The 22,081-nt window shown below is 41.1% G+C and overlaps 2 protein-coding genes across 4 annotated transcripts in view; both read left to right on the top strand.

Moving 5' to 3' along the window:
- The first annotated feature begins 975 nt into the window (after nt 1-975).
- LOC106590483 (uncharacterized) lies at nt 976-9,418 on the top strand. 2 transcript variants are annotated; one of them, XM_014181572.3, is made up of 7 exons: nt 976-1,101; nt 1,957-2,087; nt 2,343-2,402; nt 4,177-4,272; nt 4,670-4,958; nt 6,454-6,562; nt 6,691-9,418. In XM_014181572.3, the coding sequence occupies exons 2-7, from the start codon at nt 1,966-1,968 to the stop codon at nt 7,617-7,619; spliced, it is 1,605 nt and encodes a 534-aa protein (XP_014037047.1). In that variant the 5' UTR covers nt 976-1,101; nt 1,957-1,965; the 3' UTR covers nt 7,620-9,418. The 2 variants fall into 2 exon arrangements, with proteins under 2 accessions (XP_014037047.1, XP_014037038.1); XM_014181563.3 differs by having other exon boundaries at nt 2,301-2,402.
- A 3,680-nt stretch (nt 9,419-13,098) lies between these two features.
- Nucleotides 13,099-22,081, top strand: part of LOC106590493 (uncharacterized) — a 21,230-nt gene continuing 12,247 nt past the window's right edge. The window contains exons 1-3 of one of the 2 annotated variants that reach the window (XM_082966134.1): nt 13,099-13,187; nt 14,390-14,532; nt 15,921-16,025. In XM_082966134.1, coding sequence (XP_082822260.1) covers nt 14,402-14,532; nt 15,921-16,025 — 236 coding nt within the window. In that variant the 5' untranslated portion in view covers nt 13,099-13,187; nt 14,390-14,401. Of the gene's footprint in view, nt 13,188-13,724; nt 13,906-14,389; nt 14,533-15,920; nt 16,026-22,081 lie in introns of those variants that run through there. The other variant, XM_082966137.1, reaches the window with a different exon arrangement.

Below are 22,081 nucleotides of genomic sequence, written 5' to 3'. Positions count from 1 at the left end.
TTTGTAATGAAGCCAATGTACCCAGAGGAGGACGGAAACTAACTACTGTACACCTTCATTGCAAAACAGTGTGTTTAATTCAATTATTTGGTGACATGTTCATATATTTAGTATAGTTTTATCTAAAAGGATGGTCCTCCCCTTCCTCCTCTGAGGAGCCTCCACTGGTATATACTCTATCAGTTATCCTGTTACAGCTTTTGTACCAAATCCACTGCAGTGTTTCAGGTGCAACGTTTATGGTCATGTTGCAGCAGTGTGTAGGAGGGAGAATCCAAGATGTGGGAAGTGTGCAGGAGGGCATGGGACAAAAGATTGTGTAGTTTCAGTAGATAAAGTTGTGTGTGTCAACTGTAGGGTTGCCCATATTGCTGGGGATCGGAAGTGTCCGGTGCGAGAGTGGCAAGTGGAGGTGGCCCGAGTCAGAGTAGTGCATCCTCTACTTTCTTCACTGGCCCAGCATATGACACGTATGCTGGGCCAGTGAAGAAAGTAGAGGAGAATGGGTCAACGGTGAGGGACCCTGAGATGATCCCTGTGACTAGTAGATCTGTGCCAGCACAGAGGGATAGACCAACGAGTGATATATGTTTCAGTAAGGTTGGCTTCTTAGCGTTCATAGCAATGGTTATCAACTGTAGCGCAGAAATGGAACGTCAATCACAGAAAATAGATGTTATGGTGGCAGCTGCAGAGAAGTACTTCGGTAGAGCTTCAGAAGAGTTACAGAGTGTGTTTAGTGGTGGTGTTCCATCCTCCCAGTCTGGTGGCATGGTGCATTAGCATATAGGGTCAAAGTAGTGGAATGGATTGGTGTTTTTTATTTGTATTTTTATGAAATAGTGATATGTGTAGGGTTAGTTGGTGATTCAATATTTTATTTCCCTTCCTTTTTTAATTTGTATCACAAAATGTAACATGATTGAACACACTCCCGAACAGTAGTTGGCCGCATTCACAAACAAAATGTGCAAACGCTATGATACTGAAGAAGAAGAAGACGAGATTAAGAGGGACAGACTTTTTTTACTTGACAGGCACACTTTCACGTTAACCTCGTCATCTTTCTTCTCTTGTCAGCAGGACATAATATAGAGAGAGGTAAGATGAATATCGATTTTGAGACATGACATGTAGTATTTTCATATTTTTGTATACACTTTTCATATTAATTCGATATTCCTGTTCTTTTTAAAAGATTTCTCACAAGCTCTGTTGAATGTCAACACAGCACTGAGCGTATACCAAGCTTTTTATTTTCAAAGCCTTTTACATTGAATTCAGCTCGTGTTATGCAAATTTTGCAACCCGCGGAAACAACTTTGAACATGACTACCACAAAAAGTAAAATATTTTGATATGTTAGCGAAAGTGAATAAACATATGTCTTCGTAAAATCTATTTTGTGACATTTTATCACCAAAGTACACCCTAATTGTACTGTATAAAGTTGAATCAAATTGCAATCACTCTAGAATAATTGTCTTAGTATTTAAACTAGAAAAGGTATGAACAAAACGTTGACAAATACTATAAACCTGTCATAGGTAGCTATGTAGAAATTGCTCTGGTTGCTAAGATTCGAATGGTTCTTCTTTTATTTCAGCTTGTGTGACAAAACAAGCTATCCAATGTGCCATTATTAAATGCTATGAAACATTTTCATTAACCCAAAATATAGTATTTTTCATCTGTTTGAAGCTGATGTACCAAACCGAAAGTTAAAAGACCCAAAAATGAAACTCAACGGGAAGCATAGAAACGGATGTACATAGAATGCATCTATCGCTTTTCAGACATGCTTTCAACGAGTGACAGATCTACAACTCACATTTTTATGTGAATTTGGTTGCGTCGCCCAAAAAGCTACTTACTGCGCCTAGATTACGCATTCTATCAATTGTGCCTTTTCACTCTTGTTTGTGTTTGTGCCCATTGTTGTACTTTGTATCAAAGCGTCATACAATGGCTGCCAATCCTGATTACCAAGCAATTGATTTGCTAAGAGATAGAGGTTATGTGCCAGGGAAAACGGATACATTGCTGCCAACCCAAGTAACTGATAACATGAGCTCGGATGAAACGAGGTAAGAGGAGTTTCCGATTAAATACCAATAGTCAGTGAAGTGTTACCAATTGAATTATTTGATAGAAAAACTAGACGTTTTAGAACATTTGTAGCAATAAAATTGCGTGTTTCGTGATTGTATTCCATTCTAAATATGAACAGTTATATCCAAATAAAGTAGGACCAATTTTACCTCAAGCTATAGTGGAAAATCTTATTATTTTTGTATCAGGGAAGGAAGTCCAAAAACACCTGTGCCTTACACCCTGAACAGTGATTGGTCCATGTGTCAACCAATAACATTCAACGGTGGGATCCGTACCTCTGTGAAATGGTGAGATGCTGTCTTCTGAAATATTTATGTACAGTGCATTTGGAAAGTATTCAGATCCCTTGACCTTTTCCCACATTTTATTATGTTACAGCCTTATTCTAAAATGGATTAAATAGTTCCCCCCCACATCAATCTACACACAATACCCCATAATGACAAATAAAAAACAGGTTATTACAAATAAAAACTGATATCACATTTACCTAAGTATTCAGGCCCTTTACTCAGTACTTTGTTGAAGCATCTTTGGCAGCAATTACAGCCTTGCGTCTTCTTGGGCATGACGCTACAAGCTTGGCACACCCGATTTGGGGAGTTTCTCCCATTCTTCTCTGCAGATCCTCTCAAGCTCTGTCTGGTTGGATGTGTAGCTTCGCTGCACAGCTATTTTCAGGTCTCTCCAGAGATGTTCGATCGGGTTCAAGTTCGGGCTCTGGCGGGCCACTCAAGGACATTCAGAGGCTTGTCCCAAAGCCACTCTTGTGTTTTCTTGGCTGTGTGCTTAGGGTCGTTGTCCTGTTGGAAGGTGAACCTTTGCCCCAATCTGAGGTCCGGAGTACTCTGGAGCAGGTTTTCATCAAGGATCTCTCTTTACTTTGCTCTGTTAATCTTTCCCTCGATTCTGACTAGTCTCCCAGTCCCTGCCTCTGAAAAACATCCCCACAAAATGATGCTGCCACCACCATGCTTCACCATAGGGATGGTGCCAGGTTCCCTCCAGAAGTGACATTTGGCATTCAGGCCAAAGAGTTCAATATTGGTTTCATCAGACCAGAGAATCTTGTTTCTCATGGTCTAAGAATCCTTTAGGTGCCTTTTGGCAAACTCCAAGCGGGCTGTCATGTGCCTTTTACTGAGGCATGGCTTCCGTCTGGCCACTCTACCATAAAATACCTGATTGATGGAGTGCCTCAGAGATGGTTGTCCTTCTGGAAGGTTCTCCCATCTCCACAGAGGAACTCAGGAGCTCTGTCAGAGTGACCATCGGGTTCTCGGTGACCTCCCTGACCAAGGCCCTTCTCCCCCGACTGCTCAGTTTGGCCGGGTGGCCAGCTCTAGGAAGATTCTTGGTGGTTCCAAACTTCTTCCATTTAAGAATGATTGAGGCCACTGTGTTCTTGGGGACCTTCAATGCTGCTGAAATGTTTTGGTACCCTTCCCCAGATCTGTGCCTCGACACAATCCTGTCTCTGAGCTCTACGGACAATTGCTTGGACCTCATGGCTTGGTTTTGCTCTGACATGCACTGTCCTTATATAGACAGATGTGTGCCTTTCTAAATCATGTCCAATCAATTGAGTTTACCACAGGTGGACTCCAATCAAGTTGTAGAAACATCGCAAGGATGATCAATGGAAACAGTATGCACCTGAGCTCAATTTAGAGTCTCAAAGCAAAGGGTCAAAATACTTATGTAAATAAGGTATTTCTGTTTTTTATTTTTAATAATTTAGCAAACATTTCTAAAAACGTATTTTTGCTTTGTCATTATGGGGTGTTGTGTGCAGATTGATGAGGAAAAAAATGTATTTTAGAAAAAGCCTGAAACGTAACAAAATGTGGAAAAAGTCGGGATCTGAATACTTTCTGAATGCACTGTAAAACATTAGTCAATCTCTTTTTGTTCACTTTAATAACAGAGATGGCTCACAAACCGACCTGCAAACCTCTACTCTCCTGAAGAAAAAAAAAACATTGATGACTTTTTAGATTTCCAACCACTTTTGACAAACATTTCAGACCCTGGTCTTCTCTTTTTCTCTGTTGTTGCTAGGAGCCAGCAGGTGGAGACAGAGTACTCAGTGTATACAGTCGGCTCAGCAGACAGTGAGATTGATTTATATGGATCTGGTCTTCATATGAATCAGAGGTACAGTATGTATGCCCATAATGTAAACCAGATATATGCCTTTGTTTTGGTGTTATGAGGAATTCTAGCCTGAGCTATTTATTGATTTCCTATAGTGTAAGTGTTTGTTGTTCATAGTACTGAATGCTGCCTTATCTACTATCATGTACCATGATGAGGTGGCAGGTAGCCTAGCGGTTAAGAGCTTTGGGCCAGTAACCGAAAGGTTTCTGGGTCGAATCCAACAACCAATCTGCCGATGTGCCCTTGAGCAAGGCACTTAACTCTAATTGGTCCTGTGAGTCACTCAAATGTAAAAAATGTACAATGTAAAACATAATGCTGTTGATCCTTTGCTATGGACGTGCATGTGTTATAAACGTGCATGTAACTTCATTCAGCTTTAACCTTTCTACAGCCCTACTGTTGAGGACCCTCTGCCTGCTTTAGGCCAGATGCAGGATAGCAGAATAGTACATTGTACCAGACTGGACTGTACTATATGTGTACAGCGCAGCGACGAAGCTGTGAAGTTCTGCCAGGATTGCAAGGCTACTTTCTGTGAGAACCATGTTAGAGACCACTACCAGGCCCCAGGACTGATGAAACACACATTGGTGGAGGCCACTGAAGGAAGGAAAACCATTCCAAATGTAGATGATCAGGTCCATGAAACATATGTTGAAACAGAACAAACTGTGCCTCAGGTAGAGTTTCGTTCTTCTCCAGTGAAATGTCTATTTGGTCCCCTGATAGAAATTGTCAAGAAAGGTATTGACTAGGGTTGCAAAATGATGGTAACTTTCCTTAAATTCCCCGGTTTTCCAGAAATGAGGATTCTGGATTTCCTGCTTATTCCCTCCTGATTCCAGGAATCCTCCAACTGAGATTACTGGAAAACCTGTGAATTTGAGAAAAGTTACCAGAAATGTGCAATCCTAATAGTGACCTACAGTATATACATGACGTACAGTGAGGGAAAAAAGTTTTTGATACCCTGCTGATTTTGTACGTTTGCCCACTGACAAAGAAATGATCAGTCTATAATTTTAATGGTAGGTTCATCTGAACAGTGAGAGACAGAATAACAACCAAAAAATCCAGAAAAACGCATGTCAAAAATGTTATAAATTGATTTGCATTTTAATAAGGGAAATAAGTATTTGACCCCCTCTCAATCAGAAAGATTTCTGGCTCCCAGGTGTCTTTTATACAGGTAATGAGCTGAGATTAGGAGCACACTCTTAAAGGGAGTGTGCTGGGACAGCTGGGACTATAGTAGACAGCTGGGACTAAAGACAGCTGGGACTATAGTCACCAAGAAAACAATTGGTAACACACTATGCCGTGAAGGACTGAAATCCTGCAACGCCCGCAAGGTCCCCCTGCTCAAGAAAGCACATATACATGCCCGTCTGAAGTTTGCCAATGAACATCTGAATGACTCAGAGGACAACTGGTGAAAGTGTTGTGGTCAGATGAGACCAAAATGGAGCTCTTTGGCATCAACTCAACTCGCCGTGTTTGGAGGAGGAATGCTGCCTATGACCCCAAGAACACCATCCCCACCGTCAAACATGGAGGTGGAAACATTATGCTTTGGGGGTGTTTTTCTGCCCTCAGCCAGGGCATTGAAAATGGGTCGTGGATGGGTAGCATGTCCAGCATGACAATGACCCAAAACACACGGCCAAGGCAACAAAGGAGTGGCTCAAGAAGAAGCACATTAAGGTCCTGGAGTGGCCTAGCCAGTCTCCAGACCTTAATCCCATAGAAAATCTGTGGAGGGAGCTGAAGGTTCGAGTTGCCAAACGTCAGCCTCGAAACTTTAATGACTTGGAGAAGATCAGCAAAGAGGAGTGGGACAAAATCCCTCCTGAGATGTGTGCAAAGCTGGTGGCCAACTACAAGAAACGTCTGACCTCTGTGATTGCCAGCAAGGGTTTTGCCACCAAGTACTAAGTCATGTTTTGCAGAGGTGTCAAATACTTATTTCCCTCATTAAAATGCAAATCATTTTATAACATTTTTGACATGCGTTTTTCTGGATTTTTTGGTTGTTATTCTGTCTCTCACTGTTCAAATAAACCTACCATTAAAATTATAGACTGATCATTTCTTTGTCAGTGGGCAAACGTACAAAATCAGCAGGGGATCAAATACTTTTTTCCCTCACTGTAGTTCCATGACTCTCCTTCGTAGGTCTGCTCATGGAAAACAGCCTTCTTCTTCAGTCTTCTGGGGATTCTCATTCTGGTACTTGCCCTGGTAGGACTTGCATGTTATACACAATTGTGTGTCACTGTACACGGTGAGTTTACTCATTTTTTCTTTATTTCTCGTTTTGTTCCAGTATTAATGTTATTCACTTATTCAATTGAACATCTTTTAACCTTTTAACCTTTTTTAACCTATTTTAAATATCCTGCATCTTTGCAGGGTCTGAGGTGGGATTTCAGCAACGGATTGTTCTGCTGGGGAAGACTGGATCAGAGAAGAGAGCATCAGGAAACACCATCCTGGGAAGAGAGGCCTTTAAAGTGGAGGCTTCACCTTCGTATGGGCCACAGTGTGAGGAACAAGATGCTGTTGTGGGCCAAAATAACATAACTATGATTAACACCCCAGATGTGTTGCCATCTGAGGAACTTGCAGGTAAAGTAGCTCAATGCATCAACATCTCAACACCTCACGTGTTCCTGCTGGTGATCAGGTTGTGCAATTGGTGTACAGAAGAGGAGAAGAAAACTGTCAAATGGATGAATGAGAACTTTGCGGAGGAGGCCCTTAAATACACCATTGTGCTGTTCACTGGTGGAGACCAGCTAGAAGGGAAACCAGTGGAGGAGTATCTAATGGACAATAGTGATTCCCTAAAGCTTCTCAGTATGTGTGGTGGTAGACATCACGTCTTCAATAACAAAGAAAAGAATGACCTCACTCAGGTCACAGAGCTGCTGGAGAAGATAGATGGATTATTGAATGAGAATAGGGGATACTATCATGTGACCAACATCTTGACCCGGAGGAGAGAGGAGATCAGGAGGAGGGAGGAGGCTCTGAGAAAGATACTGGAACAGGAGGTTAGAAAGAGGGATGCAGCCATAGCAACGATAAGAGAGGAGGAGGAGAAAAAGAGGGATGCAGCCATAGCAACGATAAGAGAGGAGGAGGAGAAAAAGAGGGATGCAGCCATAGCAACGATAAGAGAGGAGGAGGAGAAAAAGAGGGAGACTGAAGAGAGAAAAGTCTGTGAGGGGGAAGATGAAGGGAGGAAGGTCATTGATAATCTGGCATTGAAAGTCTCAGGCTCAAAAATGTATGTAGGAGTAACAGTGATCACAATGATCATACTAATTGTCCTTTAATGATACTAAACTGAACATTAGGGAGTCTCTTCATTTGGTATTCACAATCATCATCTGAACATTAGGGAGTCTCTTCAATCATCATCTGAACATTAGTTTGTCTCTTCAATCATCATCTGAACATTAGTTTGTCTCTTCAATCATCATCTGAACATTAGTGAGTCTTTTCAATCATCATCTGAACATTAGTGAGTCTTTTCAATCATCATCTGAACATTAGGGAGTCTCTTCAATCATCATCTGAACATTAGTGAGTCTCTTCAATCATCATCTGAACATTAGTGAGTCTCTTCAATCATCATCTTTACATTAGTTTGTCTCTTCAATCATCATCTGAACATTAGTTTGTCTCTTCAATCATCATCTGAACATTAATTTGTCTCTTCAATCATCATCTGAACATTAGTTTGTCTCTTCAATCATCATCTGAACATTAGTGAGTTTCTTCAATCATCATCTGAACATTAGTGAGTCTCTTCAATCATCATCTGAACATTAGTGAGTCTCTTCAATCATCATCTGAACATTAGTTTGTCTCTTCAATCATCATCTGAACATTAGTTTGTCTCTTCAATCATCATCTGAACATTAGTTTGTCTCTTCAATCATCATCTGAACATTAGTTTGTCTCTTCAATCATCATCTGAACATTAGTGAGTCTCTTCAATCATCATCTCTTATTGTAAAGCAGGGTGACCTCTGAAAACAAAACAAGTTTGCAGATGAAAATGATAAGTTCATTTATTAATTGATTTCATTGATTAATTGTTAGAAGTGGTTTTATATATTCTTTAAGAACATATCTCCCATTATAACCTGGTGTTTAGAGAAATATAAGATACCTGCACTTTCTCCAATGGGTGAACAAATAATGCAGTGTCATGTATTATGCAATATAAAGGTCAAAACGGTCAAGGAATACAGTTGAATCATCATATAGCTGTGTTGGGATTTGTTTGGTGCAGTATTTTCAATGTTATATTAACTGGGCCTGGAAATTCACTATACTGTAGCTGTGTCTCATGAAGTGCTGGACCCAGTTTAAATGTCCTTTAATAAAACCAATGTCAGAACATCAATGTAAAATATCAGTTATGCATTTTGTACCACATCAGTGAGGCGCAGTTGGCTAAGCTACTACCGGGAACTGCTCAGTGCCAGAGGCCAGCTAGTTACTGGGTTGTTTCACAATAAGAGTGCCTTTTGCGTCCCTTTGATATCTTGTCAGGGGTTCAACTAGGGGTCATGATGGGGGCTGTACCAAATGTTTGGTGTATTATAATAATTTATTATGCTTATGTTGTATTAATAGAAGGGGAGGGGTTATAAGACCCCACCCTCCTTACATTTATTGGGTCCTAGACTACAGATAAACAATATATATATATATATTCATTATAAAGGTTTAATATTGTTCCACAGTTGTTTTCTAGTCTCTCTGCCTCATAAAGAAACTGTCTGGGAAATGTGTGACTGTGAAGACAGAACTCTGCAGGGGAGTGTAAGAGATAAGAGACTAGTCAGACATTCCACTATAAATCAACTTGGACATTTACTGCTAAGCTTTTAGATAACACTAAAAGTCTTCTTTATATAGCTGTGTAGGCATGGTTTTGATCTCATGAGTAGAAGTTAATGACGTAGGCAGTGACATCACAAGGGGTTGACTACAAGCATGATAAAAGCAACTTGGGACCTTTTCTATTTTGCAGAACTTACTCGGAAACATGCATGCTATGTTCCTGTTGTCAACTTCTGTCTGCAATTGCATTAATAAATGAATGAATGATTTAATTAAAGATATTGTCAGAATGCTAATTTCACCAATGAGCCAATGATTGACAAGGAACAATGAACGAACCCCAACCATCTTAAGTAGAAATTGTGCACCAATTGTCACGTCCTGACCAGTAAAGGGGTTATTTGTTATTGTAGTTTGGTCAGGACGTGGCAGGGGGTGTTTGTTTTATGTGTTTCAGGGTTTTTTGGTTAATGTTCTATGTTAGTATATTTCTATGTTCGTTCTAGTCTTCCTATTTCTATGTTTAGTTTATTGGGTTGCCCTTCAATTGGAGGCAGCTGTTCCTCGTTGCCTCTAATTGAAGGTCCTATTTAGTAGGGGTGTTTTTTTTCATGGGTTTTTGTGGGTAGTTGTTCCAAGTGTAGCTGTGTGCCTCACAGGACTGTTGCTTCGTCGTTGTTTTTGTTTAAGTGTTTATTTTGGTCTTCTTCTCAATAAAGAAGATGAGCATACACATTCCCGCTGCGCCTTGGTCCCATCCTTACGACGAACGTGACAGAACTACCCACCACCAACGTACCAAGCAGCGGGCCCAGGAGGAGCAAGTTTCCTGGGCCAGGGAAAGAAGGGAGCAGCACCAGGAGTGGAGCAAGCAGCGTGCTCGGGAGGTGATGGCATCCTGGTCGCTGGAGGTATTAGAGGCAAGGATAGACTGGACGTGGGAACAGCTACTGGACCATTGCAACAGCCTGCCTGGGAAGCAGGTGGAGGTGGAGAGGCAGCCCCAATACAATTTTTTGGGGGGGGCACACGGGAAGATTGGCTAGGTCAGGCAGTAGACCTAAGCCAACTCCCCGTGCTTATTATGGGGAGCAGCGGATCATGAGAGCGCCGGTCTATGTGGAAGTGCGCACGATCTCGCCCATGCGCACACACAGTCCGGTGCGAGCGATTCCAGCCCCTCGCAAGTGCCGTGCTAGAGTGGGCATCCAGCCAGGTAGGAGAATGCCTGCACAGTACATCTGGCCACCAGTACCTCTCCAAAGCCAGCACCAGGCCTCCAGTGCGTCAGCTCAGTCCAGTTCGTCCTGCTCCTGCTCCTCGCACTAGCCCTGTGGTGCGTGAAAATAGTCTGGCGCCTCCAAATCCAGCCCCATGCATCAGGCCTTCAGTGCGCAGTCCCCGTTCAGAGCTTCCGGCGACAGTTCCCCGTCCAGAGCTTCCGGCGACAGTTCCCCGTCCGAGCTTCCGGCGACAGTTCCCCGTCCAGAGCTTCCGGCGACAGTTCCCCGTCCAGAGCTTCCGGCGACAGTTCCCCGTCCAGAGCTTCCGGCGACATCCCACAGTCCGGAGCCTGCCGAGACGGCCCACAGTCCGGAGACGGCCCACAGTCCGGAGCCTGCCGAGACGGCCACAGTCCGGAGCCGGCGCAGCCAGGGTCGCCCTCCAGTCCGGAGCCGGCGCAGCCAGGGTCGCCCTCCAGTCCGAGGTCTCCAGCGACGCGCCTTAGCCCTGAGCCTTCAGCGGGGGTGGACAGGTTAGGTTGGGGACTAAGGCCGGAGCCTGAGCCACCTCCATAGTGGAGGATTGGGGAGGGGGGGTGTAGCACAAGAACCGTCGGTGACGGTGGCCACCCTCCCTTCCCTCCCTTTAGTTTGGGATTGTTTTGTTTTGGGGTTTATTTTTGTGGTTTTTGTTTGAGGTGCATCCGGGGTTTGCACCTTTGGGGCGGGGGGGTACTGTCACGTCCGGACCTGTAAAGGGGTTATTGTAGTTTGGTCAGGACGTGGCAGGGGGTGTTTGTTTTATGTGTTTTGGGTTTTTTGGTAAATGTTCTATGTTAGTAAATTTCTATGTATGTTCTAGTCATCTATTTCTATGTTTAGTTTATTGGGTTGACCTTCAATTGGAGGCAGCTGTTCCTCGATGCCTCACATTGAAGGTCTTATTTAATAGGGGTGTTTTTTCATGGGTTTTTGTGGGTAGTTGTTCCAAGTGTAGCTGTGTGCCTCACAGGACTGTTTCTTCGTCGTTGTTTTTGTTTAAGTGTTTATTTTGTTTTTTTTTCTCAATAAAGAAGATGAGCATACACATTCCCGCTACGCCTTGGTCCCATACTTACGACGAACGTGACACCAATATTGGATTAGAAAAGCCAGTTATATTAAATAAAGTGCTCTTTAATATAGACTAAATGGAGAATTCAATAAATCTATTTTTTTATATAAATAATGCCTTACTAAGGTGCCAAAATTGTACATTTTGACATGTCCCTCCCCCTGTGTCACTTCTAGAAAGATTTTAATCCAGTTATTCCCAACATTTTCACCATCAGTTTCACCATCATTGTAAAGCCCTAGTTATTTTGTTGCTTTGACAAAGTAATTTCTAAAGATTTTTATTTATTTCATGTGATTAATTTACATCTGCCCCCTAATTTTAAGGTCAACCCTGTTACGTGAACTGAACTCTTGTTTTAATATGTTGAAACTATTCCGTTAAATATGTTTTCAAAAGAAACATTGAACATCTAATAGTCAAATCATAGAGTAAAAGCAGGTGAGCTGGTTCTACTCTTTTTGTAAATGTACTGCTGTTTTGTGGTGGAAAATTGAGTGGGTTGAGTAACGCCAACTGTTACCCATGTGAAGCTTGCATTCAATTGCCACTCCATGTTGCACACAACAATCTTCCATTCCCCATGTCTTAAGGGGATTTATAGTTTGATTTAAAAAATAAATCGTCAACCCTGTTACTTTATTTGGCACTTTTAATAGGCAATTACTATAGTCATGTTTTTATTTAACCTCTTGAGATGGAAAAACATGTTTTTATGAAGTTGTGCTCTTTATGACAGAATGTTAAAATTAGGTGAAATCAAACGTTTTTTGGGGGGTGGAACGACTCTGCTATATGCGACAGTACAACCTCCATAGACCGTGTTCATGCCACCAGGGGAGGAAAAGAGGTTGAAGTTCTGTTTTCTTTAACTAAGCTGAGCTGCAGGATTGCAGAGTGTGGTGCCTTTCATAACTACCTGCATGATCTTCAAGCCTTTTATTTTCATTACTGGCGTCAGGTGATACTGGCCAAAAGGAAGCTAAGAAATGATGAAAGGAAAGAGAGCTAGGATAGGAGGAAAGGGATCTAGGATATAAGAGGATGTATGTTGTAGGGATTCACCATGGCCAGTAGATTGTGTGCATGTAACCTACTCAATGACTGCTTGTTTTGTCACGTAAACTGAAATTACTTGAACTATCCAAATTTTAGCAACCAGGAAATGTTGGTGTGATTTCCGCATATTGCTCCTTTAAGACATTGGTTTCTACTGTGGGGAACCCAGGTTCAGATCCCACCCTTAACACATCTGTGCTTTTTGCGTTTTTCCTTCATCAATCAATCAGTCACCAGCGCTCTTGGTTTTGAGCTGGCTGCTCGTCCTAAATAGTTGGTAAACCTGTTCAAAACAGTGGCAGCATGTGCACTGGTGATTCAGTGGTGATTCTGTTTTTTACATGCAATAGGTTAAATAGGTGTATTTATGCTGTTGTTCAAATGCACAGATCGCTTTATATACTGTATCTAACCAAAGAAAGTACCTGTAATTTGAAATCTTGGCTATAATATTTGTGCTGCTTTGTTGACAATATGCCAACCATGCCAACCCCCTCCACCGTCCAGGGTATTAAACCAATCAGAGGCCCCCACTGCACACATACTTCATAAAGAAAACATGAAATAACAACATCCTGTTCTAAAAGTTGTGTGTGACAACGGCGATAGCCTACACAGCAGGGTAATTCAAGATTCACAGGAGTTCTAAGGTATTTACATTATTTTAAAAACTCAGTACAGTCATAGTGTATGTTAGTCTTTCTTATCCTATAGGTTTACCTTTTATTTTTTTGATGAATTGGTTATATTAATAGCAGTTTACCAAACAATAGCACGTGGTGCAGAATCTACACCTACTGGACCTTGCTTTAACTCGTTGAATTTGTCTTTAACAAAACAACATTCTACAAATCAGCTATTTTCATTGATAAACTCGAGTTGTAAGGTTTATTTGAAATATTTTCATAGTTCCTCATGAAGGTTAATTTGTTTGTACCCCTTTAAGAGTGTCCAGAGAATATGTGCCAGAAAGAAAAACATTTAACTATGGTAAAATGGGTATTTAGTTTTGAACCGTTTGGTAACCCAAACGAGGAGCGGTTTTCTGCATTGCAAAGGTGCAACCACGGACACAAAGCCATGCTCCGTCAGCTTCTACGGAGTGGCTGTGGTTCTAGATTTTCTGGAACCTGATTTACCATAGTCATTAAAAATACCATGAATATCTCAAAACTGTGTGAGAAAAAAACATATATTTATTACATTTTGAATTCAGGCTGTAATACAACTTCTGGAAGGTAACTGAGCTAAACGACTATCACCCCGTAGCACTCACTTCCGTCATCATAAAGTGCTTTGAGAGACTAGTCAAGGATCATATCACCTCCGTCACTTAGCAGAGACACTTATCAAGAGCAACTTACAGGTGTGAGTATATACATTTTCGTACAGGTCCCTCATGGGAATCAAACCCACAATTTGTGCGTTGCAAGCGCCAAGCTCTACCAACTGAGCCACACTCACCAGCGCTCTTGCTTTTGAGCTGGCTGCTCGTCCTAAATAGTTGGTAAACCTGTTCAAAACAGTGGCAGCATGTGCACTGGTGATTCAGTGGTGATTCTGTTTTTTTACATGCAAAAGGTTAAATGGGTACCAACTGAACCACACAAAATCTAAAACACTTTCTAAAACACTTTCTGAACGTAGTGTAGATGGGCACAGAATTGTCTAAAAGGGAGTTGTGGACTGCTCTTTTGACAATGCCTCTTTTACAGTTACAATGCCTCTTTTTACAATGCCTTAATAATTGGTTTACTACCCTAAAATACTTGGTACACTAAATTTGATTGTTTATTTCAGTTGTTCTGCCTTTTAATGTTTTTTTGTGTGTTTGTGCATTCACAACCTACAGTTACATTGTAAAATGGCTACTTCCTTGAAACTCTCGACGCGAAACGTGCTTGATGCTGAACGTGAATATAAAGGAGGCTCCGCAGAGGAAGCACAAAAAATACTGCCATACCTTGATGCTAACGAGAGCTCAGATGGAATAAGGTGATCTATGTTTAATAATATGTTAATTTGTTATGGTATTGTGGGTTTTTGTAGCACTCTTGAGTCACTGTGCTTGCTATTTGTGTTTTTAAAATTGTCAAACTACTTAAAGGGCAATGCCACCAGTTTTCAACCTCATTTTCATTATATCCAGCTCAATAACATTATCTTCATATTACGTGAAAAATTCTAAAGTTAAAAAGTTAAAAAAAAAAAAAAAAAAAAATTCAAACAGTTTCGATGTGACATGGGGAGCAAGATAATACCCTCCCTTGAGCTAAACTCGTTGCAGGTTTGAAAAATCCGTTTTTTTATATTTGAATCCTACCCTGTGATGTCACAGAGAAGCATTTATTTTACGACCTTATCTTTTTAACCACAGATCATAGAAACATGCTGTTTTCACACACTCACCTATCAGTTTATTAGGTACACTCAGATAGTACCGTTTCAGATCCCCGTCGCCTGAATACTTCGGGGCAGGGATTCTACAAGTCGTAAAAGTTCCACAAGGCTGTTGGTCTATGCTGATGCGACGGTATCACGCAATTGCTGCAGATTGGATGGAGGTACACCACCGCCACCAGCCTGTACCGTTGACACCAGGCAGGATGGGTCCATGGACTCATGCTGCTTATGCCAAATCCTGACTCTGCTGTCAGCATGACAAAACAGGAACTGGGATTCGTCAGACAAGGCAATGTTTTTCCACTCCTCAATTGTCCAGTGTTGTTGATCGCGTGCCAATTGGAGCCGCTTCTTCTTGTTTTTAGCTGATGGTTGTCTGCTGCAATACCCCATTTGTGACAAGGATTGACAAGTTGTGCGTTCCGAGATGCCGTTCTGCACACTGTACTGCGCTGTTGTTTGTCTGTTTGTGGCCCGATTTTTTTTGCTTGTGTGATTCTTGCCGTTCTCCGTCAACCTCTCATCAACAAGCTGTTTTCACCCACAGGACTGCCGCTGACTGGATGTTTTTAGTTTGTCACACCGTTCTCTGTAAACCCTAGACACTGTCATGCGCGTGAAAAGCCCAGGAGGGCGGCCGTTTCTGAGATACTGGATCTGGTTCGCCTGGCACCGACGATCATACCAAGCTCAGTCGCTTATGTCACTGGTTTTGCACATTCTAACGTTCAATCGAACAGTAACTAGGAGCGATCCATTTTTGTGAACGGGTTGGTGTACCTAATAAACTGGTTGGTGAGTATGTAGACATTGTTTTGTGCTGGAGATGATGAATGAGGTTGAATAGTGGCGGAATTGCCCTTTAAACTCTTTACAACCCCCTGAAGGATGATAGCTCGAGCAGCGTCCTTTATAGGGGGTTATCAACAACAAAAAGTTAAGCTTAGTTGGAATTGAAAATGTTATGCTGTGTTTATCAGGGAAGAACAGCCAGAACCACCTGTTCCTGACTGTCAGTCCATGAAGAGCGAGAATTCCATGCGTCTTCCACTACATTTCAACGGTGTCTGCCCCACCTCTGATGGGTGAGTCTTCTGAAATGTTGTCTTGTATTCATTTTATCATTACTCAGGGACATTAATTAATCAGACTTCTTGAAGCCATTGATTACGTCACTCAGTTGTCTCCTATATTAATTCTCAGTGGTGCATTTGACGTTTCGAGTTCTATTTCTCACATGCACAAGTACAGTGAAATGTTTAACTTGCAAGACCTTCCCAACAGTGCAGTATTCAATATCAAGTTATTGCAACAAAAAAACTGAAATAAGAAAGGAAAAATAAAAACAGGACAGTGTAAGCTACATACAGGGTCAGTGCCAGTACCAAATGTACATTGTGAAGGGATATTGGAGTAATTGAGGTAGATTTGTACATGTAGACAGGGTTTGGATAATTACTTGAAAAATCTAATCCGTTTGTGATTAGTTACATGAAAAATAAAGTAATCAGTAACATACTTCTTTGGATTACTCAAAATGATTAACATAATTCTATTACATTTTGATTGCTTTTGGATTATTTTAATTTATAGCCTAACACCCAGACATATTTTAAAACGTTTAGAAACGTTCATCTAATATAGCATTTTTTTTACATTTAGTAACATGAGTATTTCCAAACTGGGGAAATTGTTCTATTCTATGTGTAAGAACATTTTCAAATGGTGGCACCAGCCCATGATTTGGTCACATCACAATTACTGTGGGGTCACGCAATAAAAAATGAGTAGCCTCATCTTATAAAGCCATTCTGTGTTCCATTAAGAAAGAAGTGTACTAGACTTTTGTGTTAAACTAGGTACAGTATTTAGATTTTTTTAATATCAAAACTGATAGAGACATACCCCAAGCGACTTACAGCTGTAATCGCAGCAAAAGGTGGCGCTACAAAGTATTAACTTAAGGGGGCTGAATAATTTTGCACGCCCAATTTTTCCGTTTTTTATTTGTAAAAAAAGTTTGAAATATCCAATAAATTTCGTTCCACTTCATGATTGTGTCCCACTTGTTATTGATTCTTCACAAAAAAATACAGTTTTATATCTTTATGTTTGAAGCCTGAAATGTGGCAAAAGGTCGAAAAGTTCAAGGGGGCCGAATACTTTCGCAAGGCACTGTAGCTAGATTGACCATATGTCAATGTGTAAATAACTTTATTATTAGCAATGTTAGCTTCCTTACCAAGCTAGATAAAATCTTATTGGTTGAAGAACTTTTCTGACTTTAAAGGCACGTGAACACATTCATGATGGACTTCCCAGTTTCATATTTCCCACGAGCACACAACACCCTAATTCATCACCTGAGGCAAGCTACAACTCTAATTGTAGCCTAATATTACTGATAGTTAGCCATATAATTGATATCTAACAGTACATTTAATGTATAGGCATATGTTGTGGGTGTGTGGGTAAGAAACTGTGAGTGTGTGTATATATAGTTGAAGTCGGAAGTTTACAAACACCTTAGTCAAATACATTTAAACTTAATACTAATAAAAATTCCCTGTCTTAGGTCAGTTAGGATCAACACTTTATTTTAAGAATGTTATTTCTTTCATCACATTCCCAGCAGGTCAGAAGTTTACATACACTCAATTAGTATTTGGTAGCATTGCCTTTAAATTGCTTAACTTGGGTCAAACGTTTTGGGTAGCCTTCCACAAGCTTCCCACAATAAGTTGGGTGAATTTTGGCACATTCCTCCTGACAGAGCTGGTGTAACTGAGTCGGGTTTGTAGGCGTCCTTGTCGCACACGCTTTTTCAGTTCTGCCCACACATTTTCTATAGGATTGAGGTCAGGGCTTTGTGATGGCCACTCCAATACCTTGACTTTGTTGTCCTTAAGCCATTTTGCCACAACTTTGGAAGTATGCTTGGGGTCATTGTTCATTTGGAAGACCCATGTGCGACCAAGCTTTAACTTCCTGACTGATGTCTTGAGATGTTGCTTCAATATATCCACATAATTTTCCTTCCTCATGTAGCCATCTATTCTGTGAAGGGCACCAGTCCCTCCTGCAGCAAAGCACCCCCACAACATGATGCTGCCACCCCTGTGCTTCACGGTTGGGATGGTGTTCTTCGGCTTGCAAGCCTCCCCCTTTTTCCTCCAAACATAATGATGGTCATTATGGCCAAACAGTTCTATTTTTGTTTCATCAGACCAGAGGACATTTCTCCAAAAAGTATGGTCTTTGTCCCCATGTGCAGTTGCAAACTGTAGTCTGGCTTTTTATGGCGGTTTTGGAGCAGTGGCTTCTTCCTTGCTGAGCGGCCTTTCAGGTTATGTCGATATAGGACTCGTTTTACTGTGAATATAGATACTTTTGTACCTGTTTCCTCCAGCATCTTCACAAGGTCCTTTGCTGTTGTTCTGGGATTGATTTGCACTTTTCGCACCGAAGTACGTTCATCTCTAGGAGACAGAACGCGTCTCCTTCTTGAGCGGTATGACGGCTGCGTGGTCCCATGGTGTTTATACTTGCGTACTATTGTTTGTACAGATGAATGTGGTACCTTCAGACATTTGGAAATTGCTCCCAAGGATGAACCAGACATGTGGAGGTGTACCATTTTTTTTATCTGGGGTCTTGGCTGATTTCTTTTGATTTTCCCATGTGTCATTCACAAAGTAGATGTCCTAACCGACTTGCCAAAACTATAGTTTGTTAACAAGAAATGTGTGGAGTGGTTGAATAACGTTTTTTTAATGACTCCAACCTAAGTGTATGTAAACTTCTGACTTCAACTGTAGTCCTGTTGGAGGTGGGCAGCTATTGCCTATCTGTTTAAAAGTCACATGACTGAAAAGTGTAAACAGGGCTGAAAAGTGACTAGTAACAGGAATAGATAAATATTTATGGTAATATAAAAAAACATATTTTTAAAATGTTATCTTTATTTAACTAGGCAAGTCAGTTAAGAACAAACTCTTACTTACAATGACGGCATACAGGTAGAGACCAGGTAGAGACCTGTGGATGGGCATAGGCCGTGTGGCTAGCCTGCCAAACCCAGACGACGCTGGGCCAATTGGAACTCCCAATCATGGCCGGATGTGATTCAGCCTGGATTTGAACCAGGGACTGCACTGACACCTCTTGCACTAAGATGCAGTGCCTTAGACCGCTGCGCCACTCGGCAGCCCACTAACGGTAATATTTACATGTAAACAGGAGTAATAGTGACTAGTAGCAGGATAAAATAGATTGATTGCCATTATTATTAGTATCTATGAATAGCAGTGTAATGGTTGTAATACATCTAATCAATAAACATTTTAGCAGGAGCGTGGGTTTGTGGGTGTGTATGTGACTAAGAGGGACAGGGAAGGTTGTGTGTCTGAGTGGGTAGAGACCTGTGGATGGGCATAGAGTCCGTGTGGCTAGTCTGTGGGAGAGTGAGAGCAGTAGTTAGCCATTTAAGTCTTCTGGCCATGGGATTGAAGCTCTTTAGGAGTCTGTTTGTCTGAGTCTTGATGCACCAGTACTTCCTGCTGGACGGGAGAATGGAAACAGTTTGTCTTCCAGTCGAGGGCGGTGTAGTTGCCATACCAGTTGGTGATAGAACCAGTCAGGATGCTCTCAATGCTGCAGGTAGTTTCAGACTCCTGAGGGAGAAGAGACTTCTTCACGACTGTGCTGATGACCATGTTACCTGTAAGTCCTCAGTGATGTAGACTCCAAGGAATTTGATGCTTTTGACCCTCTCCACTGTGCACCCCCCTGTTTCCTGTAGTTCACGATCAGCTCCATGGTCTTACTGACGTTGAAGGAGAGGTTGTTGTCCACCACACTGCCATTGATGATAGAGTTGAAGTCTTGCGTGGCCCACAGTCTTGGGTAAATGGGGAGTACAGGAGGGGGCTAAGCACACACCCCTGATGGGCCCTCATTCATTCCCTGGGTCCAGGGGCCTCATTTATATCTCCTGCGTAAATATCTGCGTGTGTCATTTCTGAAAATACTGTGCATGTACAAAAATATTGAGATTTATAAACTTTGCATGCCATACAGTGAGGAAAAAAAGTATTTGATCCTCTGCTGATTTTGTACGTTTGCCCACTGACAAAGAAATTATCAGTCTATCATTTTAATGGTAGGTTTATTTGAATAGTGAGAGACAGAATAACAACAAAAAAATCCAGAAAAACGCATGTCAAAAATGTTATAAATTGATTTGCATTTTAATGAGGGAAATGTTGTAGCCATACACACTTCAATGCAAAAGATCAACTGTCTGTTCACCTGTTAAATTCTACTGTATGTTATAAACCACGCATCCTTTCTGATGCATAGAGCTACTTGAAATACACACTTGAAAGGTAATTTGGTGTAGGCTACAGCTACTTTGGGAATATGAATCCATCATTACCAGAAAAGTTAAAGAATGTATTATGCAATGGTTATGAAAATATGTATTATGTTTAAATGCAATATTGTCTACTCGGGAAATGTTTAATTGCAGTATTCAGACGTAAACTAAAGAGGTAACCAACAACCAACCGTCTGTTCCATCGTTAATAAACTGCGCTCTGGATCGGATGGTATAGAGCAAAATACTTGAAATTGCTTATTTATGTGCCTCCCGAGTGGTGCAGTGTTCTCGACCTTCGCCTCTCCCGAGTCCATGTTGGAGCGATGAGACAAGACTGTAACTACCAATTGGATACCATGAAAAAGGGGTAAAAAAAATCAAGAATTTGCTTATTTATTTACTACGCTGAAGAGGGTAAAATTAAACGAGAGACGGGACGGATGGTATTCTTGTTGTAGGCCTACAGTGCCTCCGGAAGTATTCAGACCCCTTGACCTTTTCCACATTTTGTTTCTTGACATCATTATTCTAATGTTTATTTTTTATTAATTTTTTTAATCCTCATCAATCTACTCGCAATACCCCATAATGACGATGCAAAAAAAGTTTTTGCTAACTTATCCCTCCATTTTTTTTTTTATATTACATTTACATAAGTATTCAGATCCTTTAGTCAGTACTTTGTTAAAGCACCTTTGCAGTGATTACAGCATCGAATCTTCTTAGGTATGACGCTACAAGCTTGGCGCACCCAGGGGCGAAAATCTGATATCAACTTTGGAGTGGACAATTACATGAAATTTTCTCAAGAGCAATTCCTGAGGGGGACACCAAAAGTAGTGCTGTAACACATAGCCTACATTGTAATATAGTAAATGTATATTGAGGAACCAAAGAAATAAGCTGTTTGCCGTACTCCTAACTACCGGTACCCAAAACTACACAACTAATCACAACAGCAATACCATTGCCTTTAACAAATCTTAGTTCAGTCACCAGTTTAAGTTGAGAGTGGGGGTATCCATGGCATTTTCCAATTATGTTCCTATTTTACAAGTCAAAAAAATGGAGAACCTTTCATAATGTTGCCAAACAAAGACTCAACAAACTTACCTGAGACTCCCTGTCTCTGTCAGTCTGTCCCTGCATATCTGTCCCCAACTCTGCTGTCTGTGTGCCATCTGTTGCCTGCTCTGCCTAATGACATCAATGTGAAACATTTCCATTAGAATTTCATTTCTTTCTTATGAACATTTTATCAACTAGTCTTTGAGATATTAGGCTACTAGGGTTCTTACTATGCGTTTTGGTGTATTGAAAAATACTCTGATGTCCGTCTTTTATTTTTCTGCCATTTTTCTACCTGGCTGGCTACACACACAGTGCGTAGGTTATTTACAGTAGGAGATGGGCTTCTATCATCTTCAATCATTCTATTTGGGCTTCGATTTAAAAGGTAGCTAGCAAATGTGAAACGGATTAAAATGACAAGAGTTGACAGCTGTATGAGTTCACCATTTACACAACATATGCTGCAACCTTTTGTAATTTTAATAGTTTGTTTCATATTGGCTGGCTTCTAACAATAGCTGAATTTGCAAAGCTAGCGAGCACCAATTCCGTTTCAGTGGTGTTTGCTATAATCTTTGCTACCCGGGTTAAATAAAGGTGAAATAAATAAATAAAAGTTCCCTTGCGACAATTTAGCTTTTGCAACGAGACCATTAAATATATTTAAGACAATGGTAGAAGAGAGTGTAG

Source organism: Salmo salar, chromosome 02 (genome assembly GCF_965601325.2).
Source record: "Salmo salar chromosome 02, fSalSal1, whole genome shotgun sequence".
In the NCBI taxonomy this organism is placed as follows: domain Eukaryota; kingdom Metazoa; phylum Chordata; class Actinopteri; order Salmoniformes; family Salmonidae; genus Salmo; species Salmo salar.
This window is presented reverse-complemented; position numbering and strand designations above follow the sequence as displayed.

What these genes read in the sequence shown, in the direction of transcription:
- LOC106590483 (XM_014181563.3), top strand. Translation starts at nt 1,966, where the DNA reads ATGGCTGCCAATCCTGATTACCAAGCAATTGATTTGCTAAGAGATAGA. An exon ending in ATCCGTACCTCTGTGAAATG is followed by an intron (nt 2,403 to 4,176) that starts GTGAGATGCTGT and finishes TGTTGTTGCTAG; the next exon opens with GAGCCAGCAGGTGGAGACAG. An exon ending in GGTCTTCATATGAATCAGAG is followed by an intron (nt 4,273 to 4,669) that starts GTACAGTATGTA and finishes ACCTTTCTACAG; the next exon opens with CCCTACTGTTGAGGACCCTC.